The sequence below is a fragment of the Equus asinus genome, chromosome X (assembly GCF_041296235.1).
Source record: "Equus asinus isolate D_3611 breed Donkey chromosome X, EquAss-T2T_v2, whole genome shotgun sequence".
Classification (NCBI taxonomy): domain Eukaryota; kingdom Metazoa; phylum Chordata; class Mammalia; order Perissodactyla; family Equidae; genus Equus; species Equus asinus.
The window spans coordinates 105,232,969-105,247,376 of NC_091820.1; the positions used below are offsets into that span (position 1 = coordinate 105,232,969).

At 42.1% G+C, this 14,408-nt stretch overlaps 1 protein-coding gene across 1 annotated transcript in view; it reads right to left on the bottom strand.

Moving 5' to 3' along the window:
- LHFPL1 (LHFPL tetraspan subfamily member 1) overlaps positions 1-14,095 on the bottom strand; it is a 37,453-nt gene extending 23,358 nt beyond the window's left edge. Inside the window, exons 1-2 of the mRNA XM_014862988.3 lie at positions 13,712-14,095; positions 3,680-3,778 (exon numbers count right to left, since the gene is read on the bottom strand). Of these exons, the coding sequence (XP_014718474.1) occupies positions 3,680-3,778; positions 13,712-14,093 (481 nt within the window). The 5' untranslated portion in view covers positions 14,094-14,095. The remainder of the gene's footprint in view (positions 1-3,679; positions 3,779-13,711) is intronic.
- Between the last annotated feature and the right edge of the window lie 313 nt (positions 14,096-14,408).

The following is a 14,408-nucleotide window of genomic DNA, read 5'->3' on the forward strand; positions in this document are numbered from 1 at the left end:
GATAGTTGGAAGAATACAAAGGTGGTTCCAAAAAGGAGCTATGAGGGCTTGACTCAAGCAGGCTTTGGCAATCCTTTCCTCCTCCCTAAGGATCCACAGAACAACAAAGTGTCCAGTGCATTTTACATTAATCAAATTAGAATCATAGCAATTCTTTCTACGAGGCCAATATTACCCTCATACCAAAATCTAACAAATACGTCACAAGAAAAGAAATCCACAGACCAATTTCCCAATGAATATAGATGCAAAAAATGCTCAACAAAATACTAAGTGAAATACTAGGAAACTGAATCCAGCAACATATATAATGGATTACACACCATGACCACCTGTCATTCATCCCAGAAATACAAGGTTGGTTTAACATATGGAAATTAATCGATAAAATGCATATGATCATCTCAGTAGGTAAAAAAAAAAAGTGCATTTGACAAAATCCATCACCCTTTCATGATGAATACACTTAACACACTAGGAATAGATAGAAGGGAACTTTCTCAACTTAATAAAAGCCATCTATGAAAAAAAACCTAACATCCATGCTTAATGGTGAAAAATTGGATGCTTTATCCCTAAAATCAGGGATAAGACAAAGATATTTACTCCCACCAGTTCTATTCAACGTTGCTCTGGAGGTTCTAGCCAGGGCAATCAGACAAGGAAAAGAAAATACATCCAGATTGGAAAGGAAGAAGTAAAACTACCTCTATTTTTAGATGACATGGTCTTGTAAGCAGAAATTCCTAAGAAATCCACTAAAGAATCATTAGAATTAATAAAGAAATGTCAGCAAGGTTACAGGACATAAGGTTAATATAGAAAAATCATTTGTTTTTGGGTGTTTTTGTTGGTGAGGAAGATTGGCCCTGAGCCAACATCCATTGCCAGTCTTCCTCTTTTTGCTTGAGGAAGATTGTCCCTGAGCTAATATCTGTGGCAATCTTCCTCTATTCTGTATGTAGGACACCACCACAGCATGACTTGATGAGCTGTGTGTAGGTCCACACCCGGTATCTGAACCTGTGAACTCCAGGCCGCTAAAGCAGAGTGTACGAACTTAACCACTACACCACCGGGCCAGCCCCCCATTTCTATTTTTATACACTAACAATGAACAATCCAAAAATAAAATTAAGAAAACAATTCTATTTATAGTATCATCAAAAACAATAAAATACCTAGGAATGTATTTCACAAAATAAGTACAACACTTGTATACTGAAAACAGCAAGATATCATTGAAATAAATTAAAGACAACTAACTCAATGGAGCATCATCTCATGTTCATAGATTGGAAAACTTAATATTGCCAGAGTAGCAATACTCTCCAAACAGACCTGCAGATTTAGTGAAACCTCCATCAAAATCCAAGCTGGCTTTTGTGCAGAAATCAACAAGCTGCACCTAAAATTCACATGGAAATGCAAGGGACACAACATAGCCAAAACAATCTTCATTACCTTGGATTTGGCGATATATTCTTAGATGACACCAAAAACACAAGCAACAAAAGAAAAAATAGATAAAATTGAATTTCATCAAAACTAAATAATTTTGTACTTCAAAGGATGTCATCAAGAAAGTGAAAATACACCCCACAGAACGGAAAAAAAGATACTTGCAAATCATATATCTGGAAAGAGCCTAGTATCCAGAATTTATAAAGAACTGTTATAACTCAACAACAACAGGTAAACACCCCAGTTAAAAAATGCAAAAGATTTGAACAGACATTTTTCCAAAGAAGATATAGAAATGGCCAATAAGTAAATAAAAAGATGCTCAACATCATCAGTCATCAGGGAAATGTAAATTAAAATCACATGAGATACCACTTCACGCCGGCTAGGATAGCTATAATTTAAAAAATGGAACATAAGTATTGGTGAAGATGTTGGGAAATTGGAATCCTTGTACACTGCTGGTGGAAATGTAAAATTATGCAGTCACTTTAGAAAACAGCCTGGTAGTTCCTCAAAAGGCTTAAATACAGAGTTACCATTTAACCCAGCAATTTTGTGCCTAGATGTATACCCAAGAGAAATGAAAATATATGTCCATATAAAAATATGTACATAAATATTCATAGCAGTATCATTTGTAATAGCCCCAAAGTGAGGAAAAAAACCAAGTATTCATCAACTGATGAGTGGATAAATAAAATGTGTTATATCCATACAATGAAATATTATTCAGTCATGAAAAGCCGAAGTGCTGATACATGCTACAATGTGGATGAACTTGAAAAACATTATGCTAAGTAAAAGAAGCCAAACACATAAAGCCACATATGATATGCTTCCATTTATATGAATTTCCGTAATAGTCAAATCTATATTGACAGTAGTTGCTTGTGGCTGGGGTACAGGGGGGAACGGAGAGTGACTGCTCATGGGTAAGGAGATTCTTTTGGGGGTTATGAAAATATTCTCGAGTTGGATAGTGGTGATGATTGCACAACCTTGTGAATATACTGAAAACCACTAATTGTATACTTTAAAGGGGCAAATTTTATAGTATATGAATTATATATCAATAAAGCCGTTATTTTAAAAAAGTAGAATTATACGTCTAACAACCAAGTAGGAGAAATGTGCTAAATCTTCAGCTTTCTCTACCCCAGCTAGGGGGACTCATAGCTTGCTTCCATTTTCTTCAGCGCCTTCCCCCAGGTATTTACTCATTCCTTCACCTATGGCAGAATTACTATATTTACCAGTCAGCCCTGCCCTGAGCCAGGAACGCTGGACATTCCAGGGTCCACCCTTGTCACATCTTCTATATAGCCTTTACTTCATGTTATGTTTATACAGTGAACAACTCCTTCCTCCGAAAATGGGTAGGGGAGACTCAAAAAACAGTCTGAGGCAACAGAAAGAATGGAAAGTATTGGAGCATAAGCTATAGGGAATAGGTGGCTTCATTGCTCCAAAATTCTCTCCTACAATTGAGAATACTCAAGGAAACCTAGACCTTTCCCCTCCTACTCTCTTCCATTATGGTATGTTGGGAAAATATTGTGAAGTCTTCCAATTAGAGTCTAATCTAATTCCCAATTCACAATAGTGAACTTAAGCCATTCTCAATGAGAGTTGGCGACCACAGAAGACTCCAGAGCTACTTCTGTCACCCATTCTAGTATTTAACGGTACTAGTCATTAACATGCCAGTAACAATGTAACAATGCCAGTAACATGCAAGTAAAAATTCCCAATATTTAACATAGGTTGCTAACGCTTGAGGTAAACCTAATTACCTCTCATGATATCCTCAGTGGGGAGTGAGAAGAAATACTGTTGATTTGTATTTGGTAAACAGTACCTAGAAGGAAATACTAATGGGAACTAGGATTTATGCAGAGGATGACAGATCATCAGTTTCCAAGCGCTTGAAATTCCTCTGTAGATAGGGTTGCCCCAAAATTGGTCACAGAACTCTGGGTAGAAGTGCACCAAGGTTGTGGACAGACACAGTTTTAAAAGTGGAATTTATGCCCAACCCTTGTGAGTTAGCAAGTACAAATGAGACTACCCAAGCTATCACTTCCCCCAAGCTAACAGTGAGAGAGACTCAGGCAAGCACCACTAGCAAACAGAGGCCTTTCCAAGAGGTAAAGCACTTTGAAAAACAGATTCCCAATGAACCATCACTGCCATCCAACCCAGGCCACCTTACCTAACTGAAATTGATTGGAGACATTCCCACATGTTTGCATTATCTCCGGGCTATTCCATCCTAAGGGGTATAATGCGCAGCCTGAGCTTATCAGCAGCCCTGGAAAGAAAAGCATACATACAAGTAGAAAAATATATATATTTAACAGGTCTCTGTCACCCCAACATTCCCTCTGCGTTAACTCAGCTCAAATTCTGCCTCCTCCTCTCAGAGTTTACTTTTCCCCTTTACCCTAAATGTCTATGACACTACCAACTCAACAGGATTTCTTTGCCATGCCATGGGTGGTGAGTTGCATTAGATAGTACAGGGGATGACTCATAAAGAACAGGCAGTATTAGGAATGAGACAGGCCAACGTGCTTTTTACAGCCAAAATGATTTTGACAGTGACTTACAAAGCTAAGTTGGTCTCTCCAACAAGACTCCTCTTCTACCTTGTTTTGATTTACAAAGAATAACAATATAGAGACTTCTACTCTTTCCTAAAATTTAGCCTTTTCTAAGTGTCAGGTAGATCCCTACTCGTTGGAGGTAGGTCATGATTTCTGTAATTTGGAGTCAGCAGCCAGATTGAGATCTACAGAAAGCACACATGTTGCATAGGCTTCTCCTGGTCAGCGGGACACCACACTGCCTCTTCCAGAAACACTTTCTTTTTCTGGGAAATTATTCCAGCTTCATGCTAAGCATTCTTCCTTTCTTTGGCTTCCAATACCTTCCACTGTGACCCTTGCCTTCATCTCCATTTTGTTTTGTCACTTGGTTGCCACAGGGAAACTCTGTGGGATCTTAGTGACAATTTTACTCTTTCGACCAGAGATACAAATCTGCGTCTTCTTGCAGGCACTGCCTTCTAAGGGCAACTGTCTCATCCACAGCTCTTGCTTACTGCCTAGGTTTACATTTTATAAGATATGACCTCCTGAGTTTTGGCAACAGTGGATTGAACCAAGTATTGGCATCTGACGCAAAAGCAACCAAATTCACTGGCTGGCCGGTAATGGTGACATAACTTGGCGTGAAGAGATGAGCTGGGCCAGATTTTTGTTTCTGGAAATTTTAGTCAAGAAGCAGAGATGCTGAAAGGCTTAGCAGATAGAGCAGAAGTTAGGAAAAAACACTAAGAGTTAGAATTAAGTCTGTGTAAAGCTAAAGCCAAGTTCAGTCCAAAGTTAAAAATAGACATCAATTCTGGGTAAGCTGAGCAAGCTAATTGATAGAGGGAGAGAATACAGTGGCATGAAACAGACACACCATGAAGAAAAACTCCATACTGCCCATGAAAGAGCTGGAGAGAATCCGGTCCTTCCCAATGGCTCTCCAGTTTCACTTTCCCTATGTTATAATAACCTCTTTTTTCATTAAGAGAACTCAAGTGAGTCTCTGCTACTTGCAACGAAGAGAGCCTAACTATAAGAACACTATACTTGAGTGCCACAACAAGGGTCATGGGAAGGTCACCTGCCACCAGTGTGGATGCAGAAACTAACTCATAACACAGAACATCCACAGAGAAGGTACTTGATCGGTGATGAATGAATGGCATATTTGTAGGTGCCAGAGCTCTAGGCCTTAGCTGGACAGTGAAAGGTAGGCTGCTCCAGGGACTGCTGGCCACACCTGCCCTACTCTTTCTCCACTGAGGAAGATTCCATACACACTCTGAGAAGCTCATAAACTTATTTTGCCTTCAGATGAATCCTTTTGGAAGAAAATCTCAAAGTACTCTCTCAGCTTGTCTGCGACATAGCAACCAGATTCCTTCAATACTCTGAGGTCAGAGAAAAGGACAAGGACATTAAGAAATAGCAAGAATTTTAAACAGAAAAATAGAGAGAACTTCCTGACAGTGAGAGAGGGTTTAGGAACTAAAAGAATAACCAATTAAGGTTAGAAATTCCCTTCAGTGGAATGCTTAAAATTAGAAGGCATTCTTATCTGTCTCATAGTATTAAAGGAAATGAAACTGGTCACTCAAGGACTTTTCTAGGCTCTGGAATTTATCCAGCGGCAATGGAACAATACTCCCGGTTTTTCATTTTTCATTTTTTGTTTTTTGTTTTTTTACCACAGATAAACTGAAATCCTACTCTATGAGGAAGTATGAGCCAGGGTTTGTGAGCCCAGATTTTGCACAATGTATGCACGACAAGATTGGAAATGAAACTTAAGCTTCTTCCTGCTTTCAGTGTATACACTTTGAGGGAAGAGTTAATAAAAAGTGAACTTTCCCTCACAGACTAGGAAGAAAAGAACGCAAGTTTATAAAAGAACAGCCTTTCTGCTTTCCAACCTGCACACTCAGATCCCTGGGACTGGCACACACTCTGGCTTCTCAAGCAGGAACTAGTGCTTGCCAAGTGCCTTTCTTGACACTGCAGGGGGAACCTTCCACCTTCTTCAGCCCCCCTGCTCCTCAGACCTTACCATGCTATGGAGCTCAGGTCAAGGATTACCTCCTCCAGGAAGCCTTTCCTCAGCCGTCTCTAACACCCACCTCCCAGGTTAAGTTACGTATTCCTTCTCTCTGTTCCCACAGCACCCTGTGCATACCCCTGTGATTAAAATACCCCGTGATATATTTCCTTCACTATTGTTTGCTGTCTGCTTCCCTCACTAGAGTGTTCATTCCTTGAAGGAAGGGGACTTATTTATCCTCAGCTATGTACCCTTGGTACCTGGTACATAATAAGTGCTCAATAAATCCATCTGTTTCAGAATATGCTGCACCCGCCTAACAGACAGCTTCCTTCACCCACACTACCCAAGGGGGAAGCCTTCTGAAGGGATCTCCACGGCAGGGATAGGAGATCATCCTAGACACCTGACACAGCCATAGAATCTTGGAGAGGGAAAGGCCTTTGGAGATTACCTATTCCAATCCCTTCCCATTACAAACATGGATGTTGAGACCAAGAGAGGGAAAGCGATTTACCCAAGGTCACATAGCCAGTTACTGGCAACACTTTTTCTCACTAATCAGAGACTATCAACCCTTAGAAGTTCTGTCCTTCTAGAGACAGGTATCCAGAAATGACTACCTTTTGGCAATAATATTTCTAGCAAGTACTAGGAGTCTTATAGGCATTGGATCCATAGAGACAGCACAACATGATGGCTCAAGAGAATAATATTGTATTATATACTTGAAAGTTGCTAAGAGAGTAGGTCTTAAGTGTTTTCACCACAATAACCGGTTATTATGTAGAGTGATGGATGTTAACTAACCTTATTGTTGTAATCATTTCACAATATATAAGTGTATGAAATCATCACATTGTATACCTTAAACTTACACAATGATATACGTCAATTATATTTCAATAGAGCTGGAATAAAAAAAAAGAGAATGAGTTCTGTAGTCAGTGTAGACCTAAATTCAAATTTCAGCTCTGCCACCTAGAGGTGGGACTTTAGGAAAGTTACTTAATCTGTCTGTGTCTCAGTTACCTCATCTTTAAACTAGGAATAATAGTACTCTATCTTAAAGGGCTGTTTCAAAAGTAATGCTCATAACAACTCCTCTCTCACTTTCCACCTACATTCTCCATGCTAATTTCTTCCTCACCTCTTTGTCCTCATAACAAATAGCTAAAAAGTCAAAAGCTGAACAGGGCTCAATTCAAAAGCTGCCTGGTTGGAGTTATCTTGCAATTTTGCACAAGCACCAAGCCAAAGACCAGGAATCTCTGCAAGGCATGTGTCTGCCCCAGTGCATGTGGCTCCATGCTCTGCCCAACCTGCCCTACCACCCCTCCCATCCCCCACCCTTCCTTCTGCATTTTAGAAAGGTGAGCACGGTAGGTGGTACACACATTTCCTTTGACTCATAACTGACGGCTGATTTCATTCCGTTTGATCACAGCTGGGTAAAGATGTTCTGGGAGACACATTTTAAAAACAATGAAGCATAGGGTAATTTTTCCTCAGTTAGATTTGTCCCCAACAGTTCTCATCAATTTGGGATTGTGAAGATAAGCTTCAAATAGCAACATGGAAGTTATTTGCCAGTGCCAGGCCCTGCCACTTTCTGGAAGAGTGGAGGCTTGTTAAAAATGTAGATTCTTAGGCCTCACCCATAGGTATTTGATTCAGTCACTGCAGCCCATAAATATGCATTTCAAAAGCACGCTAGTGATTCTGATGCATCTGGTCCTGGTACCAACACTTAAGAAAAACACCATGAAAAATATTAAGAGCAGGAGCTCTGGTGGCAGGGAAAGCTAGTTTAAATCTCAGCCCTGCCACACGGGAGCAGTAGCCCTAGTTCCCACTTATCCACTTGCCATTGCTGACTCTGGGTTGAACTGCCAGTTGGAGAAGTCTGTCCCAACTGCACACGCTCAGATGGTTACTTTCCTATTCTCATTTGCCTCTAGAAATGGAAAGAAAACCCTTTAGATTGTGTTACCATCCTTACTTCCCTACTGCACACGTGCAGGTAACCAGTGGGCTGCCATCTTGTTTCCCTCCCTCAACTGCTCTTTCTACAAGAATACCCCATCACAAAATGTACCAGTGTCCCACCCAAACGTGGCTGCTATAGTTTGAATTCACTGCTCTCACCAAGGAGAAGCCTGGGGTTGGACCCTTTACTCAGTTTCAGCCCTGTGGCAACCTCAAACCAATACAAAGCCTCAGGCACATAATCTCAGACCTTGGAGCCCTCCCTTCAGCTACATCCCAGCTGCCTTCAACCTTCCCTTGATGCCAGAATTACTATTTCCCCATATCCCAACAGCTGTATAACCCTCTCCAACTGCACAGTCTCAATTAGGCAGATGCCTAATCTTTACTCTTTAATCTTTAGCCTCTGGACAGAAAAAGCCTCCTCACTGGGTTTTACCAACTCCTTTCACCCCCCCGCCCACCTCCCATTCACAAGTGCAACTGTTGATAGGCAGCCATTTTGTTACACTCCCAACTCACTCCGAAACAAACATCTGTTCAAATATGGTTACTAGGTAGTTTGAATTTACTATCCTGAGAAGAAGCCTAGAATGAGTTAATTTGTTATTTATTTGCTCAATTTATTGCTCTTGTAGCAACTTTAACTCAAATACCATGGAAAATTTATGTCTGCCCTCCAGCTATATCTCAGCTTTCCCTTCCCAGGGAACTCCCCCACTCAACTCTCCATTCATTTGACCCCATATTCTCTCTCAGTTATAAGATAGCTCACTTCTGATAGAGAGTTTCAAAGTAGATCAGAAGGGGCTTCACAGGGAGGTTGCATTTTACCTAGCCTTTGAGAAATAGGCAGATGTTTACAGGCAGAGATGGAAGAAAAGGGAATTCCAGAAAAATGCAACACTATGAACAAAACTGACCAGAAGTTCTCAAATTTTATTGTGCACTAGAATGATGCTAAGGAATGATAAATAACAAATCCAAGATAGTTACCTTTGCTGTGGGGACAAGGGAATATGATCAGGGTATGAAGGAGACTTCAACTATATTGGTGATATTCTATTTCTAAGCTGAGTGGTACATACATCTGAAATATTTCATACTACAATTTCAAAAATAAATCAGCCTGAGAGGTTGTATAAAATGCAGAGTGCCAGACATCAGTTCTGATTCAGTAGGCATAGAATGGCACTAAGGAATCTGCATTAACAAGTGCCTCAGGTAATTCTTATACGAGTGATTCACGGACCACTCTGATAAACATATGATAGCACTTCTTCTCCAAAGAGCAAAAGAAAAATCAATAGCACCAGCGCATAAATCCCAGGTCTGAGAGTCAGAAGCCATGGACCGTATTCTCTGCTCTCCTCCAATGAGCCTTTGCTAGTAGGTTAACTTCTTTAAATACCATTTTCTCAAACAGAAAGTCACTTTTGTAATCCTTGTTCAGCATTGTAAGGATAAGTTAAGTAATACCTGGTGAAACTTTCCAGGAAATGCACGGTTTCCAGAGAAGACAATGATTTTTAGAAAAATAATACTCTTTCCTTGAACCAAGACCTCCAGTGGTGATTTTCACTCAGCTTGAAGCATGTAGCATTAGAACCTTACATGGAGAAAAACATTGGTGCCTGTCTGGGTGTGTTGGATTCTATCCCCTTAACCAAAAAAGAAAAGTCCAAGGAGTGGTTCTCACTTGGTCTGGGGAAAGGGAACACATACACATCACAGACACTGGGAAGATTTTTCAAAACATGCAGGCCTCCACCTGTTGCTGTGTATATCAGAATGGGAAAGAGGACTGAAGAGTTGGGGAGTCCACATTTTTTAGTCACTCCAGATGATTCTGATACATTCCCTGCTCTAGAAAGATTCTTGGCCTCCTTCAAGTAACCTGATCCAAGATCTTACACTTTTTCCTGCCAAGAAGTTCCTTATATTTACTTCTCACCTATTTCTTCTTTGTTTAGCTCTCACTGAAGATAGAGGATAATTCACAAGCCTCTTGCAAATGCATACACAGGGGGCTGTGAATAATGACTTTGTTCTCAGAGCCTGGGGGCCAGCTGGTTGGAAATCTCAGCCATCCCGAGGGTTGAAATAATCTCCTGGCCAGATGTTTCCTTCACCGGTTGGAGCAAGGCATGTAGGTCCCAGTGGAAGGCTCTTTGGACCCAAGGCTTGTCCAGCTGGATCAGCTGCAGGTGGAGCAAATGGGACCCAAGGGCCCCATCAGGTCACCTTGCTGAGTATGACTCAGGCCAGCAACTCTTTATTTCTTCCTGTCTCTCCCACTTCCCACTGCTCATCTTTGTGGGCAGCAGCCAAACTGAGGAACAAGAGTCAGGCAGGGGGAGGGGATAGTTCTTAATGGATACTCCATCTCTTCAGTGGTTTGGGGTCTGGCAGAGATAAACCAGACCTGAAACAAATTGGCTCCTCCTCCTGATGTATTTCGGTTAATGCACCAGCTGCCGAGAAGCAGCCAGGCCTGGAGCAACAAAATCAATTCCCCTCAGCTGAACAACAAGCTTAAACTTAACCCACGCAGCTCTTTCTCTTGTGTCCTTTATCCATGGAGCTCAAAATGCTGTTCAGGCTTGGCTTCCTGCCACTGGCAGAGCCTATCTCTGAAGAGTCAGACCCAAGATCTCTGAAGATCCTTGAGTAATGGTCATGTGCCAAGGGGCTCTTTCATACATCCAAGCAGTCTTCACCATTCCTTCACATCTGGTATAATCTTGACAGACACCAGTTTCTAAAAAGGAGGTGGAAATGACTTTTAGTTGACAGGTGTTCCAGATGGGGAAGCTGTGGAAATTTAGCGATTTGTTCAATATCATTCATTTGCCCAGGGATAAAACTTGTGGAACACCTGGGGTCTTGACTCTTTCCATGACTACTGTCAAATGGCATTTTATCCTTGAACTTTAAAGACCCTCATCTAAGTGTAAATAGCATGACCATGATCCTATGAGCAAAGATCAATGGAGAATATAGAATGGCAGAATCACGTCAGATAAAAATGGTATTGATGTTTTGACTTCCTCTGTATGGCAACCGCCACTTAGTCAAAGTTCTTCCCTACTCAGTCCATGAATGGCTAAAACTCTATTACCTACCCACATCTCCCCCAACAATTTCCTTTGAGTTTCTAGACCTAGAAGGTGGGATCAGCTAAAATGTGTCATATGGAGAACCATAAGAGTTTTGCAAAAGTCTCATCTCAGTCAAGCCCAAGATAGGAAGCAAGCTGGGAGTAGGAGCCACTGTTAATGCTTAGAGTCTGACAGAGGCTGTTTCTACCAGCCGTCTGATTCCTACCAGTTAGCCCCTCCTCACTCTCTGCTGGAAACTCTTAGAAATACAAGTGTGGCTAAGTTCTCACTCTCAAGTCAGAAGAAAAGAGAACTTAGGGTGCTAACACCCCTGAATGGAAGCCTGAAAAAAAAAAAAGAGAAGGATGTAAATGAATCCAGCTCTCACATGTCCAACTTACCCAAACACATACTAGACCTTGCCTTAGCCATGCATTCATTCTTTCGACAGTTACTGAAGACCTTTTTATTTGCTGGGGAAGATTGGCCCTGAGCTAACATCCATCCCCATCTTCGTCTATTTTATATGTGAGACGCCTGCTGGCATGGCTTCATAAGCAGTGCGTAGGTCTGTGCCCAGGATCCAAAACTGTGAACCCTAGGTCACCAAAGCAGAGCACAAGAATTTAACCACTATACCATGGAGCCGGCCCCCTGAACACCTTCTCTATGCTAGGCACAGAGCTGGGCCCTGGGGCTATAAACATGAGCTGCAAAGACCACCTCTTTCTCCTGCCAGTAAGTGTCACCTCTGAAATAATGTGTCCATAGAAGTGCTGAGCTAACTATAGCATACCTGAGAATTCAGGTGAAAGGTGAGTCTGCTTAAGGTTCATTTGTGATATCTGTGGAGCCCCCAAAGGAAGATAAAGTTGTTGACTTAGACCAGCCTTAGTAACTGGTTCTGTACTGTGGTTTTTAAGGAGAAGGAAGAAACTAATACAACAACTTTCCAATGTGGCCAGAAAACCGTTAGCAGATAAAGAGTGGAAAAATTTAGACATAAAGGAGAATGTTAATAGATAGAATGCTAATTCACATTTAAAATTTTTACAATGAGTCTAAGGAAAGAGGGAACCAGAACACACCTTAACTGGCACAACAAAAGAAATCTGGTGCTTTTCATAAGCAGGCCAGGAAACCATGATCCCATAGCTCAGGGTTTCTCAACCTTGGCACTATTGACACTTTCGGCAGGATACTTGGTGTTGGGAGTGAGGAGCTGTCTTCTTCCCGTGCATTGTGGAATATTTAACAGCATCTCTTGCCTTTACCCACTTGATGTCAGTAGCAACCTCCTCAAGTCATCACAACCAAAAATGTCTCAAAGACATTACCAAATGTCTCTGGGGGCCGTGTGAAAAATCAGCCCCTGTTGAGGACCACATCTTAGCTCATAAATACCATCTCACTCCAAGGCCACCTAATGCAGTCATTGGAGAGGAAAAAGAAAATTAGGATCTGGGCTATCTTGCCAGTGAACAAATTCAAATGGAGAAGGGAAGTGAACACAGGAGAAGTCACTGTCATTTGCCCACAGCCACAGGGCAACTTAGTGAAAGAGGCAGAAGTGGGATCCAAGTTTCCTGGCTCTAGTTACCCACACTGTTCTGCTAATGGAGATGATAATGGTCCTATAACTTCACGAACAACAACGACAAACTTCAGCAATAGGTCCCACCAGCACTTTTTCCCAGTGCCCCATTCAGGTGTAAAAAATATTCATGTATTCACACAAATATTTGCCTGTCTATCTAAATTTTCTTTTTCTTCTCATACAGTTCAAATTAAACTGCTCTCATTGCCTTCCTACAATCTACCATTTCTGTATTTTGCTCTTTCCTAGCCCATCTACACCCTGCCAGCATCCCAGGTGTCCTGAACTAAATTTCGACGGAGACTAAAGGAGAGAAAAGATAAGTAGGGTGGGCCAGGGCCGTAAGAAACCTAGATAGACTGCTAATGGCTACCAGACAGGGCTAGCCTTAGATGTCCACCAAATAAGCGGTCACTTAGAGTCTGTCCGGTACAAAGCATTTCACTATTAGAGATGTATTTATTTGATGAGGACTGTACATTAAACTCTTGTTAGTAATAGCACCTGGGTGTTTGTGTTTATCAGATCACTGCCCTCTGAGATAACTACCAGAGATCAGCGCTCTTAAAGATCAAGTTTATTTTGGAAGAGTAGTAATACAGTATATGTTGCTGCCCCCCTGGAAAGCAGACCTGGATAATATTCTTAAATGGGCACCCTGTAGGCAGAAGAAGGTGATGAAAATGAAGGCCAAAAAACAGATATCAACTCTGTCTATTCACCAATTTTGCTGTGAATAAAACTACAATGTAGATTGCACTTTGGGGAGTCCTAGACTAGGTGTTTCAAAGGGGTCCCCATTTATAGCCTTAGAGTCAGACAAAGGGGAGGGGATGAGAATTGATTTCCCCATAAGGCAACACTTCCCACTCCCCACTCCCCCTGCAAAGCTCCCCAACCTACCCAATCCCAGCAACATTCTTACCTCCCACAAACTGCGCTGCTCCCATGCAACGTCCCATCATCCTGGAGATGAGCTCCTCCATGCAGCAGCCCAGGACAGCAGCCAGTGCCACCAGGAGCAGCAGAGCACAGCCGGCACCTGTCACCACCGTGCACATCTGCCAGGCCAGGCTTGGGATGGCACTGAAGCTGGCATAGCGCCCACACTCTTCCACCATGATCAGACTGTGCCCCTCTCCCCGCACAGGGTAGTTGCACCTCCGGAATGTGCTGAATGACACTGGCTTCCCCAGCTGGGATCCAAAGAGCCAGTATGGCAGGAAGTAACTGGTAGAACTGGCCACAGCGGTAACAAGGGACAGGAAGGCCCAGAGGGTCCCCACCAGGGTCAGGCTGCTCCTCATGGTCCCAGGTTTCTCTGCAGGGATGGGGAGATGAGTTGGGTCACAGCACCAAATGCAGAAAGTTATCACGTAAGCTCCATCGGCCTATTTTTTTATCTAGCTTGCCAGTCCTGGGGCTCATTGATATGCCACTTGGCCCTTGTTTATTGATAACATTATTCTCTTGAGGACCATTTGGGTCCTTATGGGATTCTGCTTTCCAGCACTTTTCCCATCTTCCCTTCCTTCTGCCTGATTCAGAGTTCTATGGTCTATAGGCTTCAATGGAAGAACCATAGAACTGAGTTAGTGACTGCTCTGCCAACTTAAATGCAG